At 45.0% G+C, this 22,318-nt stretch overlaps 1 protein-coding gene across 9 annotated transcripts in view; it reads right to left on the bottom strand.

The window, feature by feature from the left end:
- ablim1b (actin binding LIM protein 1b) overlaps window positions 1-22,318 on the bottom strand; it is a 569,062-nt gene that overhangs the window by 204,491 nt on the left and 342,253 nt on the right. For all 9 annotated transcript variants that reach the window (XM_070876584.1, XM_070876581.1, XM_070876586.1 and 6 more), the window contains exon 4: window positions 16,841-16,950. In XM_070876584.1, the coding sequence (XP_070732685.1) occupies window positions 16,841-16,950 (110 nt within the window). The remainder of the gene's footprint in view (window positions 1-16,840; window positions 16,951-22,318) is intronic.

The following is a 22,318-nucleotide window of genomic DNA, read 5'->3' as shown; positions in this document are numbered from 1 at the left end:
GCCCCAGGAGCGCCTCTCAAAGGAAGTGGAACCCCAGAGACAGAGCTCCGCTTTCTTTGAGGGGCACACTGCCCAATTCCATGTCAGGGGCGGGACCCCCGGGCCGGGCGCAGAAAGTCAAGGCCCCAGAAGGTTACCGCCCCCAATTGGGGCAAATGGCAATTTCGGGGCCGTAATGCACGCACAATGTATGGTACAATGAACTGAGCGATGTCTGTACACCCAAGGAATGGGCTACAGTTTGTACACAGGACGTATCTTATGCAACACACACAATGCTTCTGCCGACAGTGTCTGTAGTATGTAGTATGTAAACAGAACTGCGAGGGAGTGGAGATGGAGACAGGGTTAGTTGTTCGATCCTCCTGAGTGCAGCATTTGGTTTAATTATGATAATGTCGCTCTCTGACCAGTTTCTTAAAAAACAATCTGTGAATCTATCAAAATATTCATGTCAGAAATTCTAATGTATGGATGCACCTTACCCAAGTGGCATCTGCACAAACCTTATTATTTCACATTTAGTGATTAGTCTAAGTGCAGCACCAGATTCCCTATACACCATGCATGAGCGCACTAAAAGATACAGGGCTAGAATTTCCCAAAAATCCGCCATCGCCGGATTGCCGCCCAAAATACCGCTAAGATTCTCAAATTATCGCCAGCAAATAAATTCCATTAAAAAAAAATCCATCCAGAAAAAAAATGGACTTTACACCCTGATTCCCAGCGGAAAGTGGAATCTTGGGCCGATTGGGTAGTTCTTAAAAAAAAATAGGGCGATAAATTCTAAAATTTACATCGAGGTTGCGGATTGGACCTAGGAGGAGAAAAACACACAAAATATTGAAAAAAATGTAAAATAAAAAAATCAGAAAAACATTCTCAGGACCCTTTTCACTTAAATCACTGCAAGAGAATTTAAAAATAATTAGTAAAAACCCATTTAATTACCTTTTTTTGCAGGGCGACTTACCTACTCCGCTGCTTCTCGTGGGCTTTTTTTTCCAACTTACCTACGGGTCACCGCTGAGCCAAAAATCGGGCAGTGGCGGTTTATGGACGGTGCACGCCGGCGGTTCGCTCCCCAGCGATACTTCGAAACCGCCGGTGGAACTCAGCTGTGGAAATTTTCGCCGACCCGGTTCTCGCCCAAAATGACCAATACCACCGAGAAACCGGGCAGCGATGTAATGGAAATTCTAAACAGAGTGCCTTCCACTGCTCAATTAAAATCATGTGATGCAGCGGAGGGTGGGGGGAGGGGAGGAACAAACCTTCCTCACATCATGTAAAGGACAATGTGTGGTAAACTTTACGGTTTGAGGGGTTTATAGTTATTTTGAACTTTTTCTACAAAAGTGTTAAATAACGTAACGGCTCCCTCCCTCCCTCTCTCTCGCCTCGCTTTCTCCCTCCCTCTCCCCTCCCTCCCTCGCTCTCCCCTCCAACTCCCCTCCCCCATCTCTCTCCCCTCCCTCCTTCCGTCCCTCCTTGCTTCAAGGTACAGCACACACCCATATTTTTGCATCAAGCTCTGTGGCTTGGTGTACAAATATGGAATGGAAATTGTGCCAGCAATTTCCTTTGTGCTGCAAAAGCAGCATCGCAGAAAATGCACAGCAATTCAGAGATGCAACCAAATTGCTTGCCTATGACGTAGGGTCGCCAACTTTCATTGGACATGTTCCTGGGTGAGGCGGGTGATGCCTCCACCTGCCTCACCCAGTCAAACAGCCTTTTTCCCATCTCCAATATTTCCATAACTAGGTGTTTGAAGAAAACGAGAAAACATGCCATTTTCTTTTCATAGCCCAATGATTTTTCTCCTGGGTTTGCTCGCAGCAGTGTCCAGGAGATTATGGGTTGAAATTCCCTTTATAACGCCATCCATTCGGACCGGTGCTAGGCGGCTAATGGGCGGCAAAGACCTACCGTCGGTGTTAAGTGGCATCCACGGCTTGGGAGAAATTCGGTAGCCTCTTTGGTGGAGACGCCAAGAGATAATGCTGCACCATCTAATGCCACCCACGTGGTGATGTCATCCAACGTGCAACGCCCCCTTGGCGCCGCTGCCTGACCGCAAGGCCTCCGTACTGCCTGGAAAAAGTGGAGGGAATATTGCGGTGCTCGGGCGCATTCACCCAGAGATCAAGGTATGTTTTTTTCTTTATCTAGTTCATCTTCTTTGCATTAGTTGTAACAGTGGGGAAGTTTGTGTGTCGGTCGGAGAAGTTTGAGGTTTTTTTCTTTCTTCCTTTTTCTTCCTGTTTTCCAACTAGCATGGCGGCAGCCTCCCACTGCAAATTTCAGTCGGCCTCCTGAGTTCCCGCCTGAGGATGAGTGTGCAACACCACTTTTTAGCATTGCTCTCTCATCTTTGGGCGTAAAAACTGAATTTGGCGGTTGGAGCCTGCACCTAACGCCTGGCGGTAAAATCAGCAGTCAGATGGTGACACCGCCTCAAAAAGGGCGGTACCGAATTTCGACCCCTTAATCTTTAATTCCCAGAGACTCCAGGGCAACCCTGGAGTTGGCGTCTCCGCTGTGATGTGATTGTGATGTACCAATGATGAAAATGGAAGAGGATTTTTCAAGGCCCTTCCCTTCTCCAAAACCCTCGACAATCCCTTTCCTTGCACACTTCAGGAAGCAGGCAAGGGTTAATGAGAGAAACATATTCTTGCTTAGTAATAATTAAAAGGGAAAAAAAGTCTTTGAGAGGATTTTTTGCTCAAGTACTCCCCAATCCAGTTAGAAAATAATAGACATGCCGTTATGTTATTTAACACTTTTGTAGAAATGTCAATTTAACTGCCTCCTGGAGACTCATGAATTGGGTCTCTCCTGGCCAGTGACACCCACTATAATGTGCGTCCTAGAGCAGCTCCACATGAAACAATAGAATCATTGAATGGTTACAACACGCAAGAAGGCCATTCCTCCCATCGAGCCTGTGCCGACTCTCCCCTGCCCTTTTCCCGTACCCCTGCAATTTTTTTTTCAGATACTTATCCAACTCCCTTTTGAAAGATAAGATTGAGTTTGCCTCCACCACCCTTTCAGGCAGTGCGTTCCAGATCTCAACCACTCTCTGCGTAAAACTGTTTTTCTTACATCGCCTTTGGTTCTTTTGCCAATCACCTTAAATCTGTGTCCTCTGGTTCTCGACCCTTCTGTCAATGGAAACAGTTTCTCTCTTTCTACTCTGTCTAGACCCCTCATGATTTTGAACACCTCTCAATTTTCTCTGCACCAAGGAGAACAACCCCAGCTTCTCCAGTTCATCAACATAACTGACATCCTTCATTCTTGGAATCATTCTCATAAATCTTTTCTGCACCTTCGAAAAGACCTTCAAATCCTTCCTAAAGTGTGGTGCCCAGAATTGGACACAGTACTCCAGTTGTGGCCGATCCAGTGTTTTATACAGGTTTATCAAAATTTCCACACTTTTATACTCCATACCAGGGGTGGGCAATTATTTGGGCCAGAGGGCCACTTAACAAGTTTTGGTGAGCTGCTCCCCAATAGCACGTGGCTGCACGGTCACACAACAATCGTATGGTCCCGCACAGGCCACTCCCCAGCTTCTGCCGCTGAACGAGATACTGTGCATGCACGGCTGCATAGTGGCCAGCCGCGCAGCAAATTTAAAGGAATCGCTGCAAAAAAAATTATAGGGAACATTGCATAAACATAAACATTGCATAAACATAAATTCAGATAGTTGTCAGATGCTATCTTGCATACATAACATGTATTCGATACTGCTTAGAAATGAATCAAAGATAAAAGTTGAAAATGTTATGGTATCTTCTGGTCTCTGTAAATCAGTGCTGTGAAATAGAATTGTACCCTCTTTATAGCCTGTGCCAGCATCAATTCCCCACATCAGTCATCCTCATGTCCCTCTGCAAAGATTACTAATACAGTCCCAAATGGTGCCTGATGAGAATTCCCCTGCCTTTGTACTCTGGATACCGGGAGAGGAAAGATGCAAGGCCGGTCACTTTCTTCGGTAAAAGAGTTGTGGAGATGAGCAGCCATGACTCCACTCTAAAATGGATAGGGCATATTCGAGTCTGTAGTGCATTCTGGGTACAGACATCCACCATTGGGGACCAGAATCACAGAACGGATCCTTTTAAAATTGGGCCAAGGAGAATCCCTTTTGCAAATTATTCATTTGAATGAAGTATTATTATGTGTTTTCCTTGGCTGCAGTTTGGGTCTGTTTCTGACCCATGAGAAGTGAAAGTGGATAGACGAATGTGCAGCTTGAGCTCAGGCTCGTGTTCTATTTCTGTCCCATCCAATGGGTCGGATAGAAGACTTGGCGGGCCGGATATGGCCTGCGGATGGTATTTTGCCCACCACTGCTCTGCACCTCTATTATGAAGCCCAGGATCCTGCAAGTCTTTGTAACTGCTTTCTCAACCTGCCCTGTTACCTTCAACGATTTGTGCACACACACCCCCAATGTCTCTCTGTTCATGCATCCCTGTGAGAGGGAATGCAACTTCAAACAGATTCAAGAGCTATTTAAAGCTGACCAGTCCTGGAAAATCAGTTGGCTAATCTGCATTCCCTACTGGTAGTGTGATCTCCTGGGGTTCTGCAGTTCTGGGTCAACTGTGGACCAAATAGTTCCGAATTTGAAAGGTTACTGTTGGAATTTGAAGATTCTCTTTGTTGAAAGGTTAATTTTAGAATGTTTGGAGTGACATACAGCCTACAGCCTTAAGCATGATAATTCTTGTCCACGATTATGTCACAAATGAGAGATATATATGAATACTCATCTTCACGTTGCATTTTCTGCAAGTTTGCTTCTCTATCTGTAGCTAATGAAGTTTGTGTAGAAGAATGTGCTAAATGGAATACTCTTCAATAAGACATTACAATGGATATTTGTAAACAATACCGTTAATTTTTAATTTTAAAAATGATCATTTTTTCCCCCTCTTTTCTGAAGGCACAAACTCTCACTGGGATACAGTTCTTTGGTGCTGGTTATCCCCTGCCGGCTCATCTAACTGACCATTTGTCATGTGTAACTTTAGACACGGAGTGTCGGCTGGCTATTAAACCACAGAGAGCATTGCACCTTGAGCCCATTCCTGTTCTTAGCCAGTGTCTGCTTTCCGGCAGTGGTCAGGACAATGACAAGAGGCTGCATTTTTAATTATGTATTCAGTTTATTGTTGCTAAGAAGAGTATCCTGTGTTAGCTCTTACGAAGACTCTAACTAACGTGATCTGAATTCTGTTTCCCAACATACACAACAGCTCGAGAATGATTTTAAAAAGTTCTCACTATTTTCAAAGATGTTCCATTATCGACATAAAATGCACAGATCGTGAAGTTACACCATGAGACGCTAATATTTTTCCTTGAAATTCAGTAAATGTAAATTCAATGTGTAAGACTTGCCACCGGGGGTGCACTTGTGGGAGACCCAAGAGTCACCTGCACACCCTGGGCAAGCAGGTATAAAAGGCAGTCTACAATGCTGCCTCTTCACTCTGGAGTTACAATAAAGAGACCAAGTTTAAAACAGTTTGAGCTTAAGATGTACAGTCTTGTGGAGTTATTCTAAACATATCAATTGGCGACGAGTAACAGATCACGAACTTTCACGCAGTTACGGCTGCCGTTGGTATTTTTGAGAGATTTGTTGAGGGTGATGATTGGAAAGCCTTCGTTGAGCGTCTTGACCAGTACTTCATGGCCAACGAGCTGGAAAATGCAGAAACCGCGATCAAGCACAGAGCGATTCTCCTCACCGTTTGCGGGTCCACGATATATGGCCTCATCAAAAATCTGCTAGCACCGACAAAACCAATGGACAAGACATACGAAGAGTTGTGCATGCTGGTTCAGGAACATCTCAAGCCAAAAGAGAGCATCTTGATGGCCAGGTATCGTTTTTACATGCACCATCGCTCCGAGGGCCAGGACGTGGCGAGCTATATCGCTGACCTAAGACGCCTTGCGGGACCGTGCGTATTTGATGGATTTTTTGGGGAAATGTTGCAGGACATTTTCGTGCTTGTAATTGGCCACGAGGTCATTCTTCGCAAACTGCTGTCTGCCAAATCCCTAGATCTGAGCAAGGCCATCACGATAGCCCACGCTTTTATGTCCACGAACAATAACATTAAACAGATATCATTGCAGCATCAGAACTCACCAGCAAGTAATGTGCATAAAATAACGCCTTCAGCAGGCAGAACTGTACATGGCAGGGCCTACATGCCCGCAGAGGCCAGACCGAGGATGACTCAGGGTCCACCGTGGGGTGTGAATGCGAATCCATTCACACCGTGTTGGCACTGCGGGGCTAATCATCGAGACCATCAATGTCGATTCAAGCACTACGTGTGCAAGGGCTGTGGAACAATGGGGCACCTCCAGCAAATGTGCAGACATGCTACGACTCACCACGTGGCAGAGTTGGCAGAAGATGATCGATCCGGCATGGATCACGCTGAACGAGTAAGAGAGGCAACTCAACTGAGGCTGAAGAGAAAATGTATGAGGTACAAACCTTCACCACCAAAAACCCAGTTTCCATGGAATTGAACACGAGGGCGAGTCAGTCAATTATGAGCCAGAAGGCTTTTGAGAAACTGTGGGGCAATAAGGCACAAAGGCCAAAACTAAGTCCAACCCATACCAAGCTGCGCACTTACACCAAAGAGCTCATACCAGTCATTGGCAGGGCGGCAGTGAAGGTATAGTACGATGGAGCTGTGCATGATTTAACACTATGGATTGTACCAGGCGATGGCCCAATGCTGTTCGGCAGAAGCTGGCTAGGAAAGATCCGATGGAACTGGGATGACATCAAAGCATTGTCTTCGGAGGATGACACCTCATGCGCCCAAGTGCTAAACAAATTCCCATCGTTATTCGAGCCAGGAATCGGCAACTTCACAGGTGCCAAAGTGCAGATCCATCTAGTCCCTGATCCATGACCCGTTCATCACAAGGCCCGAGCAGTTCCATACATGATGCAAGAGAAAGTCAAGATCGAGCTGGACAGACTTCAACGAGAGGGTATCATATCGCCAGTCGAGTTCAACGAGTGGACCAATCCAATTGTTCCGGTGTTGAAGAACGATGTGACGGTCAGATTCTGCGGGGACTACAAGGTAATGATCAACTGAGTCTCGTTACAGGACCAGTACCCACTACCCAAAGCAGATGACCTGTTTGTAATGCTAGCAGGGAGGAAGTCGTTCACCAAGCTGGATCTAACCTCTGCTTACATGACACAGAAGCTGGCTGAACCTTCGAAAAAATTGACATGCATCAACATGCACAAAGGACTATTCATATACTACAGATGCCCCTTTGGGACTCGCTCGGCGACGGCCATCTTCCAGAGGAACACGGAGAGTCTGCTGAAATCGGTTCCGCGCACCGTGGTGTTCCAAGACGACATCTTGATCACTGGCCGCAACATCACCGAACACTTGCACAATCTGGAAGAGGTTCTCAAGCGACTGGACAGCGTGGGACTCAAGTTGAAACATTCCAAGTGTGTTTTCCTGGTGCCAGAGGTCAAATTTCTGGGGAGAAAGATTGCGGCGGACAGCATCAGACCCATGGACTCCAAAACGGAGGCCATCAAGAATGCACCCAGACCACAGAATGTGACGGAGCTGCGTTCGTTCCTGGGACTCCTCAACTATTTTGGTGACTTTCTATCAGGGTTGAGCACTTTGCTGGAACCATTGCATTTATTGCTACGCAAGGGTGATGACTGGGTTTGGGGTAAAGCTCAAGAGACAAGGTCACAAACCTGCTATGTTCCAACAAGTTACTTGTATTGTATGACCTGTGTAAATGTGATGCATCTTCGTATGGGATCGGTTGTGTGTTACAGCAAGCCAATAGGTCAGACAAACTGCAACCGGTTGCATATGCGCCCAGAAGCTTATCTAAGGCTGAAAGAGCCTACAGTATGGTTAAAAAATAAATATGAGCATGCGTATACGGGGTTAAGAAAATGCACCAATACCTATTTGGGCTCCGGTTCGAGTTCGAAACCGACCACAAGCCGCTCATTTCGTTGTTCTCAGAAAGCAAAGGTATTAACACTAATGCTTCGTCCTGCATTCAAAGATGGACACTAACGTTATCTGCGTATGATTATGTAATTCGCCACAGAACAGGCAAGGAGAACTGTGCAGATGCCCTCAGTCGGCTACCATTGCCCACCACCTGGGTGGAAATGGCGCAACCTGCAGACTTGCTCCTTGTAATGGATGCTTTTGAGAGCGAGGGGTCACCCGTCACAGCTCACCAGATCAGGACCTGGACTAGCCAGGACCCAGTGCTATCACTAGTAAAAAGCTGTGTCCTCAGTGGGAGCTGGTCGGCGGTCCCAGGGGAAATGCAAGACGAAATTAAGCCATTCCACCAATGCAAGGATGAAATGTCCATCCATTCGGACTGCCTCCTTTGGGGGAATCGTGTAATTTTGCCAAAAAAAAGCAGGGAAACATTTATATGCGACCTTCACAGTACCCACCCAGGTATAGTCATGATGAAGGCCATAGCTAGGTCGCATGTTTGGTGGCCCGACATTGACTCGAAATTGGAGTCATGCGTACACCAATGCAACACTTGCTCACAGTTGAGCAATGCACCAAGGGAGGCCCCACTGAGTCTGTGGTCATGGCCCTCCAAACCGTGGTCCAGGGTCCACGTACATTTTGCTGGCCCCTTTCTAGGAAAGATGTTCCTAGTAGCAGTGGACACTTAATCTAAATGGATTGAATGTACATTAATGTCATCATGTACGTCCACTGCCACCATTGAAAGCCTCCGGGCCATGTTTGCCATCCATGATTTGCCAGACGTCCTTGTTAGTGACAATGGACCATGCTTCACCAGCTCGGAATTCAATGAATTCATGACCCGCAATGGCTTCAAGCATGTCAGGTCTGCGCCATTTAAGCCCACATCCAATGGTTAAGCGGAACGGGCAGGCCATACCATCAAGCAGAGCTTGAAACACGTGACGGACTGTTCCCTGCAGACCCGGCTATCTCAGATACTGCTCAGCTACCGCAGGAGACCCCACTTGCTTACCTGGGTGCCCCCTGCAGAATTGTTAATGAAGAGAGCACTCAAAACCAGACTCTCCTTAGTCCACCCGGATCTCAATGATCATGTAGAAACCCGGTTTCACCGGCATAACATGTACCACGATCGCTCGGCTGTATCACGCGACATTGAAGTTAATGACCCTGTGTTTGTTCTTAATTATGGTCATGGTCCCAAATGGGTTGCTGACACTGTATTAGCCAAGGAGGGGAATAGAGTGTCTGTTGTCAAACTTTTGAATGGACAAACGTGCAGGAAGCACTTGGATCAGACCAAACTGCGGTTCTCTGACAACCAAGAACAGTTTGAAGAGAACATTACCATCGTTGATCCACCCACACACACCCAACCAGCAATCGACCTCGCGGTCAACCACGAGGATGAACCCACCATGCCCAACAGTCCGATCAGACCAGCCACACCGCAGTGCAGCAATGATCCGACCGACTCACCCATGCCAGGACTTCAACTCAAGCGATCAACCCGGAATACAGAGCCCCGGATCGCCTCAACTTGTAAATAACTTGTACATAAGACTTTGGGGGGGAATGATGTTATGTATGTAAACATTACCAATGTGTAAGACTTGCCACCAGGGGGCACACCTGTGGGAGACCCAAGGGTCATCTGCACACCCTGGGCAAGCAGGTATAAAAGGCAGTCCACCATGCTGCCTCCTCACTCTGGAGTTACAATAAAGAGACCAAGGTCACAACAGTTTGAACTTAAGATATACATACAGTCTTGTGGAGTTATTCTAAACATAACACATATTGCTGCTATTTTACTGCTATTCACCTGGAATATAGCAGAAAGAGGAATTTATGATGTTTGTACCAAACATTCATGTACTGGTATCCCTCAGAGTCGGGGGCAATTTTAACCCTACTCGCTCAGCAAAAACCTGAGGGTCGGGCAGTTAAAACCTGTCTCAAAGTCGTCATGATCGCAACTTCTGCCATTTTAACCTGCTCGCCTGAGCAGGCAGCAAGGACACGCGCCTTGAGCTAACCGGGTCCTTCTTTACAATTGCATGTTGCGGCCCAATGACATCATTGAGACCCTACAGTATTTTTAACTCAGGCCTGAGCAGGCAAATCTATCGGGAGTACCAATCAGGGCCTAGGCTGCTGATTGAAAGCTGCACAATCAATGCTCCAGCACTAGATAAATACACAGATAGATACATAGATGGCTAGATAGGCTGACAGGCAGAAAGAGAGTCACAGAGATAATGACTGAGATCCTTCTACAAGTGAAAATACAGGATTTATCCTGTAAGTGTACAATCGCAATTGCTTTCGACAAACTTTTTTTGCTCAAGATAGAGTTCCCACAGATACTGCAGTGTGCTCTCTGGCAACTGATTATTGCTGTGACATTCCTGAAGCATTTACATGCTAGTTGATATATCCCATGTGTGAACTATGATTTTTATTGTTTCTGGTGTAAAATATCAACATGGGGGAGCTGTGTAAATAATATACACAGAATAAATGGGTGATGCCTTGGGATGTTTTACTACATTAAGGGCGCTATATAAATGCAAGTTGCTGTTGTTGCGGTGATGAAAACAAAAATGTAACTCACAGAAAATCTGAAATGCCAAGGCAGAGTTTGGAAACAGTTCCGCTTTAGTTCGACAAAAAGAACTCTCCCCGACAACAGAAACGAATGACTGATTACATTGTGTTCTAGTTAGGAATTAGGACCTGCTTCCAATTTCCTGCAATCTCAAAAAAATTGTAAGCATTTATAGTTTGACCATTAAAAAGTATCTGCTGTTGCTCAAATGACTGGCCAGGCCAGTTTGACACGAATTGATGGTGAGAATCATTTAACCCAACATGACAGTGTGCCCAGCTCCAGATATATGGCCTCCTTTAGTACCTTTCTGGACACAGGAACATAGGAACAGAGGTAGGCCATTCAGCCCCTCGAGCCTGCTCTGCCATCCATGGTTAATCTGCGACCTAACTCCACATACCCCCGTCTTTGGCCCATATCCCTTAATACCTTTGGTAAACAGAAAGCTATTAATCTCCGATTTTAAATTATCAATTGATCTAGCATCAATTGCCATTTGCGGAAGAGAGTTCCACCCATTGTGTGTTGAAGTGTTTCCTAATTTCACTCCTGAAAGGTCTGGCTCTCATTTTTAGACTATGCCCCCTAGCCCTAGAATCCCCAACCAGTAGAAATAGTTTCTCTCTATCTACCCTATCTGTTCCCCTTAATATCCTGAAAACTTCAAATAGACCAGCTCTAAACACTCCAAATCATTCGGATATTGACTTTTACAAACCCTTCCACCAAGTCAGCTGTTTGAAATTAATTATTGAATGTCTTCCGATGCACTGCGTTTGGAGTCTGGGGTAAAGCAAGGTTTGAATCCAACTTGGAGTGCTGTCGCTACAGAAACAGGATTGTACCTTAGAAAAACAATGATCGTCCCCTAGTGGCTCACTGTATTTATCCAGCAGGTAATCACTTGAATAATCGGTCAGTTATTGACATTAATAGCGAATATATATCGGCAACACTAAACTATTAGTATGTGTAATTCAGTCTTTTGTACATAAAATATTGAAGTTATAAAATGATTGCACAAAAATGGTAAAAGTGCTTGGAGGGGCACAGTCCCACCTTTTTGAAATGATTTTATTCGCAGTGTCTTTTGCCACGTATTCTGACTCCTATCCCTATATAATGTCAGCCTTACCTCAGCAGTAGCATGCTTGCTGCTAAGTTAAAAGATCTTGGGTTAAACCCCACTCCAGAGACTTGAGCAAATCTAGACTGACATTTCAGTTCAGTACTGAGGGAGTGCTGCACTGTCAGAGATGTGGGGAGCCGATGTTCACCGTCCCTGAAGGGACGGCTACCGTGGGGTTTGGGCGGCCGATCGGAAAAATCGATCGGCCGCCATGGTCGGGTGTTTTTCCCTCCCCGAGCCATATTCAGCTCGGGGGGGGGGGCGGGAATTTGAGCGGTGCGCACTTCCGCCGAAATCAGTGCGGTGAAGCTGCAGTAAAGGTAGTTGTGTACTGGTGACCTCAGCAGTGCGCGGGCCGCTGAAAAGTGGCCAGGCCAGCGATATTGAGCATCAAAAAGGTAGGATTTTTCCCGGTAGTGCCCCCGCGAGGTTTTCCAGTCGGTGCACGAATGCGACAACGCTGGAGTTTTTCTGCGATCGGGTCAGTTTGCCTTTTGAAGAAGTGAGTCCCAGATTTCTACTATGTGAAAGACTGCCCTTGAGGGCCATGTGTGACGTACTATAGTGAGGGGGAATGTTACAAAGTTCTCTCCATGAATGAGTGAACTGTAAACAATACAGTTATATCACAAAATGTTGCAGTACAGGGTTATTGTGACAGTATAGAATGCTAGCATATTGACTTTGTTGAAGCCACTCTGCTACATAAATAACAGTATTTGCGATGATATATGACTGCAGAAGATCCCTCACAAATGATTAGCCAAACAATTGGGTATACTTTTTCTATTAAAGCACTCAAGCTACTCACATATTGCTAATGGTTGCATTTTATGCTCTAGCGTGTAGTTCATTCTTGTTCTTTGCTGCTGGGATGTTTTTGGGTAAAATTTGAGTATAGCATCGGCAAGATCAGACCACTGAGAAAGCCAAGTATCTCTATGGACCGCAGATTCATTGAAATGGAAATATGAGGATGCAATTCTGCCTAGCTGGAGCTGTGAAATTTTTTTTTTGGGCATGGAATTTGGGGCCAAGTTTGTGTTCTCTCAGAAATAACAGGCACATAATACTCCTGCCCACAAATGGGAAGGCATATTAAGATGCTATGCAAAGGAGGGTGGTAATAGGTCACATGACGTATTTCCCTCCATTTGTACCCGAGCAATGCTGGACACAAGGGGTGCCTCTGAGGCCCTGAGATATAACACTGATAAGATTCTGGGAGGGAAGAATTTAAAATATCTAGCGAGCTCAGTCTTGAAAATGTCAATTGACCCAGCATCCATAGCCTCTTTTTCTGTCCTCCATACCGTCCATCAGTGTCTCCAGTTCCATTATCAATGAACCTGTTTGCTCTCCTTGAATTTCTTACAACAGCCATCCTTCCAACCTCATTCCAAACCCCTTCCAAACCGCTTCCCCCCTCAGGGCCTTGCTGCAAATCCTGGCCTTTAAAAAGGCCAGAGAGCAGCTGACTCATTAGAAACCCTTACCTGCATGCTGAATTTCTCAGTGGTGATAACACTCAAATTAAGACAGCCACACCGCTGAAAAATCCACTTTGGAAGGGTTCATTAGTGTTGGAACCCATTTTTTCACTTTTGGAGCTGAATATAGGGTGGCCCAGCCACGAAAGAATTTTGGCGCTAATGGTCCCAAAAGGGTTGTGGGAGCACCAGCTTTCCAGCGGTACTGAATTTCGAGCCCGTGGTCTTTGGGATGAAATGTTAAACTGAGGCCTTGCCTGCCCTTTTAGGTGAACAAATACAAATACTGGGACTAATCAAAGAGCTGGGTGGGTCTCCCCAGTGTCTGCCCTGCATTTATGCCTCAACCAACATCACCAAAACAGATTATCTAGTTATTTATCTGCTATTTGTGGGAGCTTATTTTGTGCAAATTAACCACCATGTTTCCCTACATTACAATAGTGACTGCTGTTCCAAAGTACTTTATTGGTTGGGTAGCGTTTTGGAATTTCCTGCAGATGTGAAAGGCGGTATATAAATGCAAGTTCTTTCCTTGTGGGGTTATGGAAGGTTTGAGTTATAACATGACATTTTTTAACCATGAGAGGGTGCAATTGCTTTTCCTTCATGCAGTGTGATTTCAGAATGATGTGACCAACTAGTGCCACAGAACCACATTATAAAATCCACACTTGTGTTATAAATATAAGTTTGAGTCATAATTTATGTTTTGTTTATCAGCCAGAATTCTCTGGAAACTTTTCTGGTATAATATTGAAAACTGTCAGTTGAAAATTATGCACATACAGGCTGGAAAAACAATTAGAACAATTCTATTGATAGATTGAGATGCTGTCTTTCGGATGAGACGTTAAACCAAGGCCCTGTGTGCTCCCTCAGGTGTCCAAGATGAGCAGGGGAGTTATCCCCGGTGTCCTGGCCAATTTATCCATCAATCAACATCACTGAAACAGATTATCTGGTCATTATCACATTGCTGTTTGTGGGAGCTTGCTGTGCGCAAATTGGCTGCCGCGTGACAACAGTGACTGCACTTAAAAGTATTTAATTGGCTGTAAAGTGTTTTGGGACATCCTGAAGGCATGAAAGGCGCTGTATAGAGGCCAGTCTTACTTTTAAAAAATGTAATCTAAATAACAAGGAAGCAGTATTACTGGCTTTGCACTAACCCAACTGTCTTGTCATTCTCAAGAACTGCTTGAAAGGATAGTGGAGGCAGACTCAATCGGGGCTTTCAAAAGGGAATTGGATAAGTGCCTGAAGGAAAACAACTTGCAGGGCTACAGGGAAAGGGCGGGAGAGTGGGAATAGCTGAAGTGCTCTTGCAGAGAGCCGGCACAGGCTCGACAGGCCAAATGGCCTCCTTCTCTGCTGTAACCATTCTATGATTCTAATTAACTGCATAAACGAAGATCAATTGTGTCCCCCCAACTGTGGTAAGTAATCTACAAAGTTATCAGTTGTGCATGCCCAAGAATACTGGCCAGGGTGATTTTGGTACTGTCGTGAGTAAACTAGATTGTGAGGAGATTTGATCCCACATTTACAGTTGGAATGACTGAACTCCTTGGGCTGGATTTTCAGGTCTTCTCCGCTCTGTTTTTCGCCCCGGAGCGGCGGCAGTGGCTGCGGTGAGGTGTTTTGGCTGGGCGGTCAGCCTCCAGCGCTTGCAGCGATCCTCGGGTCCGGTTTAGCAGCGGCGCGGAGCAGCACCACCTGGAAGAGCTGCACGGAGTGCAACGCCCCTGGTTGCGACAGCGGCACGAGTTTTGACTCTTGCCCGACCCGTCTGCCCCAAAGCGCGCATCACACTGACCTCCTGGGAAATCAGGGCAGTCCAACCATCCCGTCGGCGAAGAGCTGAGAAATGGACTCCTAGGGTAAGCGTGATTGTTTTTTCTTTTAATATTTTTTGCTATTTGTGTTGTAGTGGCATGGGCAATGTTTTGGGAATGTTTTTGTGATTTTTTTTAGGGGATCCCCCCCTCCCCCAAACATCTCTCGGAGCACTCCTGGCCTGGCTCTTTAGCTCGGGAGTTTCCCAGGCTGGCACCCAAGAGAGGTGTACAACGCCTCTCTTAGCGCTGTGCCCATTGATGCAGGGCCAACTGCCTAAATTAACTACTGGGGCGCAAACTATTCCCGTGCGCTAACTTTCCCACCCCGCCACCATTATGGTCCCAAAAACATCAAAGCCGAAATTCCAACCAATTTCCCTTGCATGTTGCGATTCAGGAGAGTACACTATTAAATTATCCAGAGGAAAAATAGTGATTTGATTCCTTTGTTGATAAAAATGTGTACTGTTCTTTCAAATTATGTATCTTTGTTTGAGACTACATTAATGAGGTCCTTTCTTCATTCTGTGGATCCACAAAGCTCTCAGCATCTGCACAACCAGAATAACCCTAAAATTATGCCAATGTATTTTTATTTTGATACCGTATGACAAAATTGTACAGTAATTGTACGAGAATTTCTTTAGGAAAAGAGAGTATGCCCTCTGAAATACAAACAGGAAATGCTGGAAACATTCAGTCAGTGGGTCTGGCAGCATCTATGGAGAGAGAAACAGAGTTAACATTTCAGGTCAATGGCCCTTCGTCAGAAGTTAACTCTGTTTCTTTCCTGCTGAGTGTTTCCAGCATTTCCTGTTATTATTTCAGATTTCCAGTATCCGGGATATTTCGCTTTTGATTTAGAGTAAGCACTCTCTTCTGTGAAAGAGAAAAGGAACCGTAGAAAATCTTTAAAAAGTCATTCATGCAGCTAAAAATGAGATTTTGTTTACATTAATTTTCAATACGAAATTGGTAGTCAGATAAAATTTCAGTTCAGTAATGCATGTGACATCGACCTTACCCCAATCCCTTCTGTCTCCAACAATGATTTAATCAGTCTGGGTTGCATTTATTATCCTTATCAATGTAAAGTTTACAGTAAAACTTGCACATTTCTGGTTTGAATATCGATAATATAGGTAGGATTGTTATTCTAATGGCTTTATGTATAACTGATATTTAGTTGATTAGTTACCAGTCAAGAAATTAAATTTAACAGGATTTCAAAATAATGATTTGGAATTTCCCAGAATGTGGTGTTTACACAAGTCCAGAAATTCTAAAAACTAATATCTGAGACAAACTAAATTTACTGATTAGCAAATGGATTCAATGACCAGGCAGCCATTTGCTACCATAGGTCCGCGCACAATTTACCAATCTTCCTGACAAAATTATGGATAAGGTACTGGCTGCCATTATCCTGAAAAAAACGAGTGAAACAATTATTAAAGCACAACCTACTGGCAAACACTAATCATTGAACTCGTGTACCGAGGACCTCCGAGAATGAGGAACCTATTCAGTTCACAGAGTGGAAGCTGTCAGCCTTAATACAGCTTCCCTGAACATCTTATGAGTGTCACATCTAATTGGCTGGAAGCAACGAGGTGGTTTTCCCATTGCTATCTGAAAGTTTGCTGATTTTCTCCCCTATGTGTACTCACTGTTGCTACTGACAATCTCCTTGGGGCTGGAAGACTTTGGCTGGGCACAGCGCTCACACAGACAGTCTTTTCCATTGAAAGTCACACGGTCCCCTGCTGGGAAAGGGCGCCTGGAAAACAGGAAGGAAAAAACATTGTTGCCAATTTCTGAATAGCAATGTGCAGCGGGAAAAAGAGCTACTTCCTAAACTGGAGTCAAAATTTTCATCTGGCAGTCAGCTGAATGACTGAAGTACAGGTGCACCTCCTTTACCCATAGTCCAATACTCTGGTATATCTGGGGGTCCGTAATTTTTTCTTGTCAACCTGGATCTTTTTACAAAATGATTAAACTGTACACCTCGGCTTCTGAACCCATATTGAAATGAGTATCAAATATCAGAGCCCCTTTGCTTTGGTTTCTTTAATATAAAAGCCACTCTTGTGGTTTGACTCAGCATCGCAGTCACTGTGATGAATGTGATAGCGAGGTGCAGGGTAAATGCTAGCTAAACTCATGTGGCCGGATTTTCAGTTTTCTACTGCCACTCTTAGAGCCCTGGAGGAGCGGCAATGGTGGCAGAAATCATTTCCGGGCGGACGGCCAGCTTCCAGCGTCCCGCCGGGATATTCAGTGCCGGTTTCGAGGGAGCACGGAGCATTACTGCCCGGAAGAGGCGAGCTGGTGTGCAACGCCGCTGCTTGCGACACCGGCTTGAATTTTGGCTGCCGCCCGATCCGTAGCACTCCCTAGCGCGCCCTGGTGGGGGTGCCTGTAAAAGCAGGCGTTCCAAGCTGAGCGGCCACAGTGAGGTAAGTAATGTCGACCTCAGGTAAGTGTGATGTTTTTTCACTTGTGATTTATGTTGTGGTGGCGTGAGTTATGTAGTGATTTCTTTCAGGTTTTTCTTTTTCCCCTGAGGCCTCTCTTATGGCGCTCCGAGGTTGGCTATTTAGCTCAGGATTTTCACTTGCTCAGCTGGCCTAGCACCCTAAAAGAGGTGTGCTACACCTCCCTTAGCGCTCTGCTCCAAATGCTGAGCCCAGCTAATGGATTTTGTGGCTACAGACGCAATCCATTTGCCGGCGCAAAATTTACCATTCCGCTCAGCTCGGAACACCGCAACAGAGGTGCGACCGAATTTCCACCCCATAACGTTTATTTGTAAGTCCCCAATTTTCTGCTCAGCCAGTTTGTATGCACTGTTGGGCTGTTTAAAGTACCAGTGAGTGAAGTATAAGTTGTTGAAACATAGAAACATAGAAACATAGAAAATAGGTGCAGGAGTAGGCCATTCGGCCCTGCTAGCCTGCACCGCCATTCAATGAGTTCATGGCTGAACATTCAACTTCAGTACCCCATTCCTGCTTTCTCGCCATACCCCTTGATCTCCCTAGTAGTAAGGACTACATCTAACTCCTTTTTGAATATATTTAGTGAATTGGCCTCAACAACTTTCTGTGGTAGAGAATTCCACAGGTTCACCACTCTCTGGGTGAAGAGGTTCCTCCGCATCTCGGTCCTAAATGGCTTACCCCTTATCCTTAGACTGTGACCTCTGGTTCTGGACTTCCCCAACATTGGGAACATTCTTCCTGCATCTAACCTGTCTAACCCCGTCAGAATTTTAAATGTTTCTATGAGGTCCCCTCTCATTCTTCTGAACTCCAGTGAATACAAGCCCAGTTGATCTAGTCTTTCTTGATAGGTCAGTCCCGCCATCCCGGGAATCAGTCTGGTGAACCTTCGCTGCACTCCCTCAATAGCAAGAATGTCCTTCCTCAGGTTAGGAGACCAAAACTGTACACAATACTCCAGGTGTGGCCTCACCAATGCCCTGTACAACTGTAGCAACACCTCCCTGCCCCTGTACTCAAATCCCCTTGCTATGAAGGCCAACATGCCATTTGCTTTCTTAACCGCCTGCTGCACCTGCATGCCAACCTTCAATGACTGATGTACCATGACACCCAGGTCTCTTTGCACCTCCCCTTTTCCTAATCTGTCACCATTCAGATAATAGTCTGTCTCTCTGTTTTTACCACCAAAGTGGATAACCTCACATTTATCCACATTATACTTCATCTGCCATGCATTTGCCCACTCACCTAACCTATCCAAGTCGCTCTGCAGCCTCACAGCATCCTCCTCGCAGCTCACACTGCCACCCAACTTAGTGTCATCCGCAAATTTGGAGATACTACATTTAATCCCCTCATCTAAATCATTAATGTACAGTGTAAACAGCTGGGGCCCCAGCACAGAACCTTGCGGTACCCCACTAGTCACTGCCTGCCATTCTGAAAAGTACCCATTTACTCCTACTCTTTGCTTCCTGTCTGACAACCAGTTCTCAATCCATGTCAGTACACTACCCCCAATCCCATGTGCTCTAACTTTGCACATCAATCTCTTGTGTGGGACCTTGTCGAACGCCTTCTGAAAGTCCAAATATACCACATCAACTGGTTCTCCCTTATCCACTCTACTGGAAACATCCTCAAAAAATTCCAGAAGATTTGTCAAGCATGATTTCCCTTTCACAAATCCATGCTGACTTGGACCTATCATGTCACCTCTTTCCAAATGCACTGCTATGACATCCTTAATAATTGATTCCATCATTTTACCCACTACCGATGTCAGGCTGACCGGTCTATAATTCCCTGTTTTCTCTCTCCCTCCTTTTTTAGCTACAGTAACCAGCTGCTGTTGCATTTAGCAATGCACACTCAACTCTGAGAGTCCCATGTGCTACTCAGCTGTTCAAAGAAACACATAAAGACTTGCATTGATATAGCACCTTTCATGACTTCAGAATGTCCAAAAGCTCTTTACTGCCAATGACGTACTTTTGAAGTGTAGTCACGGCTGTTATTTGGAAACATGGCAGGTCATTTGTGCACAGCAAGCTTCCACAAACAGCAATGTGATAATGACCAGGTCGTCTGCTTTTGGTGGTGTTGGTTAAGGGACCAATATTGGCCAGGACACCGGGGAGAACTTCACTGCTCTTCTTCAAATAGTGCCATGGGATCTTTTACAGAGAGGGCAGCTGAGGCCTCGGCTTAACATCTCATCTGAAAGACGGCACCTCCGACAGTGTAGCACTCCCTCAGCACAGCACTGCACTGGGGTGCCAGCCTAGACTTTGTGATCAAGTATCTGAGTGGGACTTGAACCCACAACTTTTTGACGCAGAGCAGAATGCATCATTATTGACAGTGACAAGGGAAGTTCTGGACTGGTTTCCCAACACTATGGCAAAGAAAGACAACTTTCTGATGTTACAGAGTCAGCTGAGAATTTTATTTTCCAATGTGAGAGAAAGATGCAATAGTGAGAATGAGGACAAGGAAAATCTCAATATCAACACTGTAGGTAAGAGCAAAACATTCATTCAACAATCTTCTTAAATTGGACAATCAGCCTATACAACAAATGAAACAGAACATAACTTTTTTTGCCAAGATACTGTAATATTTTTATGCACTTTGTGAAATTTTATGATGAGGATTTGATTTCAGTAACGAGTCTGTTTATTCTTAATGTCTAATAAAATTGGTTTTCCCAATGCATGCAGATTAACCAGGTCTGACTGTACTAAACGTACAAGACATGGAAACAGAACTAGAAGAAAACTCAAATATAAATGTCTAAACATGTCAACAAGGTGAACAGTTCTGACCAGAGCAAGAGCTCAGCTAGTTTTAGGATTTACTATTTAAAAAAATTATTTTGTTGTGAAAATATCCCTATCCCTATGTAAAAAATTATAAAATAGAAAAGAATAAAATAGAACAACAATCTGCATCTTTACTGTAGAAAAACATCCCAATGTGCTTCACAGAGGAGTAAGTAAAAGTGGATATCAAGCCAAAGGATATTAAGAGGGTGACCATCAGCTTGGTCAAAGAGGCAGGTTTTAAGGAGGGTCTTAAAGGAGGTACGGAGGAGGAGAATTTGAGGTTTGAGGAGGAAATTGCAGAGTGCGGAGCCGAGGCAGCTGAAGGCACAGTCACCAATGCTGGAACATAGAGAGAGGGTATGCACACTAGGAATTGAGAGTTTGAGGCGGGATTGTAGGGTTAGAGAGGGTTACAAACATTCGATGGGGCAAGGCCCATGGAGGGGTTTAAACACAAGAATGAAAATTTTTAATTTGAGGCACTAAACGACTGAAAGCCAATAATATTAGTCCATTGCATTTCTGTAATGTAATAAAATGCAAGCTAATGTAGGTCAACAAGGACAGTGTGTGGGTGAGCGGGACATGTTGTCGAATAGAATACAACCAGAAAAGTTCTGGATAAGCTGAAATGTATGGCGGGTGAGCCAGGAAGTTGACTTTAGTAAAATTATCAACAACAGTATATAGATCAGGATTTCTGTAATGTAATTTCATTCCGCATAGTCTTGATCCACAACCCTTGACATATTTGAAAACATTAGCCTATTAGCAGTGTAACCTATAAGCCTATCACCTTACTTAAGGGAGGATATACTAGCTTTGGAAGGGGTACAGAGACGATTCACGAGGCTGATTCCGGAGATGAGGGGGTTACCTTATGATGATAGATTGAGTGGACTGGATCTTTACTCATTGGAGTTCAGAAGGATGAGGGGTGATCTTATAGAAACATTTAAAATAATGAAGGGGATAGACAGGATAGAGGCAGAGAGGTTGTTTCCACTGGTGCAGGCTCTAAGGGCCGAATGGCCTACTCCTGCACCTATTTTCTATGTTTCTATGTAACATTAAGATTTGACCTCTTGTGGCATTGCTGAGAGGTGGTGAGAAGTTTGGAACAGTGTGTTGATGTTTAGCCAAGATGAAGCTGTATTTAACTTGCCTTGCCCTTTTATGGCCTGGCGGGGGGGGGGGGGGTGGAAATGGTCTAATTCGGCACATCCCAAGTTATTAAACTTCTTTGTTGCAGGCAATCCCTGGGGCTGGCTTCCCCGAATCAGGGTAAACCTATCTTGGAGCAGAGAGCTCAAACAGGTATGAAGGCCCCTTTATTTGCAAATGCAAAGTGTTTAACGCCTTTCTGAGGCAAGGGTAAAGAATGGCTCTTGTGTATCATTTGCTAATGCAGTTCGGGAGTGTTTAAACTAATATGGCAGGGGGATGGGAACCTATGCAGCGAGATAGGGCGAAGTAATATGGAGTCAGAAACAGATGGTAGAAAGGTAAAAAGCAATAGTGCAAGGCTGAGTAAACAAAGGCAAGAAACAAAAAGGGCCACACGACATCATAATTCTAAAAGGACAAAGGGTGTTAAAAAAACAAGCCTGAAGGCTTTGTGTCTTAATGCAAGGAGTATCCGTAATAAGGTGGATGAATTAACTGTGCAAATAGATGTGAACGAATATGATGTGATTGGGATTACGGAGACGTGGTTCCAGGATGATCAGGGCTAGGAACTCAACATCCATGGGTATTCAACATTCAGGAAGGATAGAATAAAAGGAAAAGGTGGTGGGGTAGCATTTCT

This window comes from Pristiophorus japonicus, chromosome 3 (assembly GCF_044704955.1).
Source record: "Pristiophorus japonicus isolate sPriJap1 chromosome 3, sPriJap1.hap1, whole genome shotgun sequence".
Lineage (NCBI taxonomy): Eukaryota > Metazoa > Chordata > Chondrichthyes > Pristiophoridae > Pristiophorus > Pristiophorus japonicus.
This window is presented reverse-complemented; position numbering and strand designations above follow the sequence as displayed.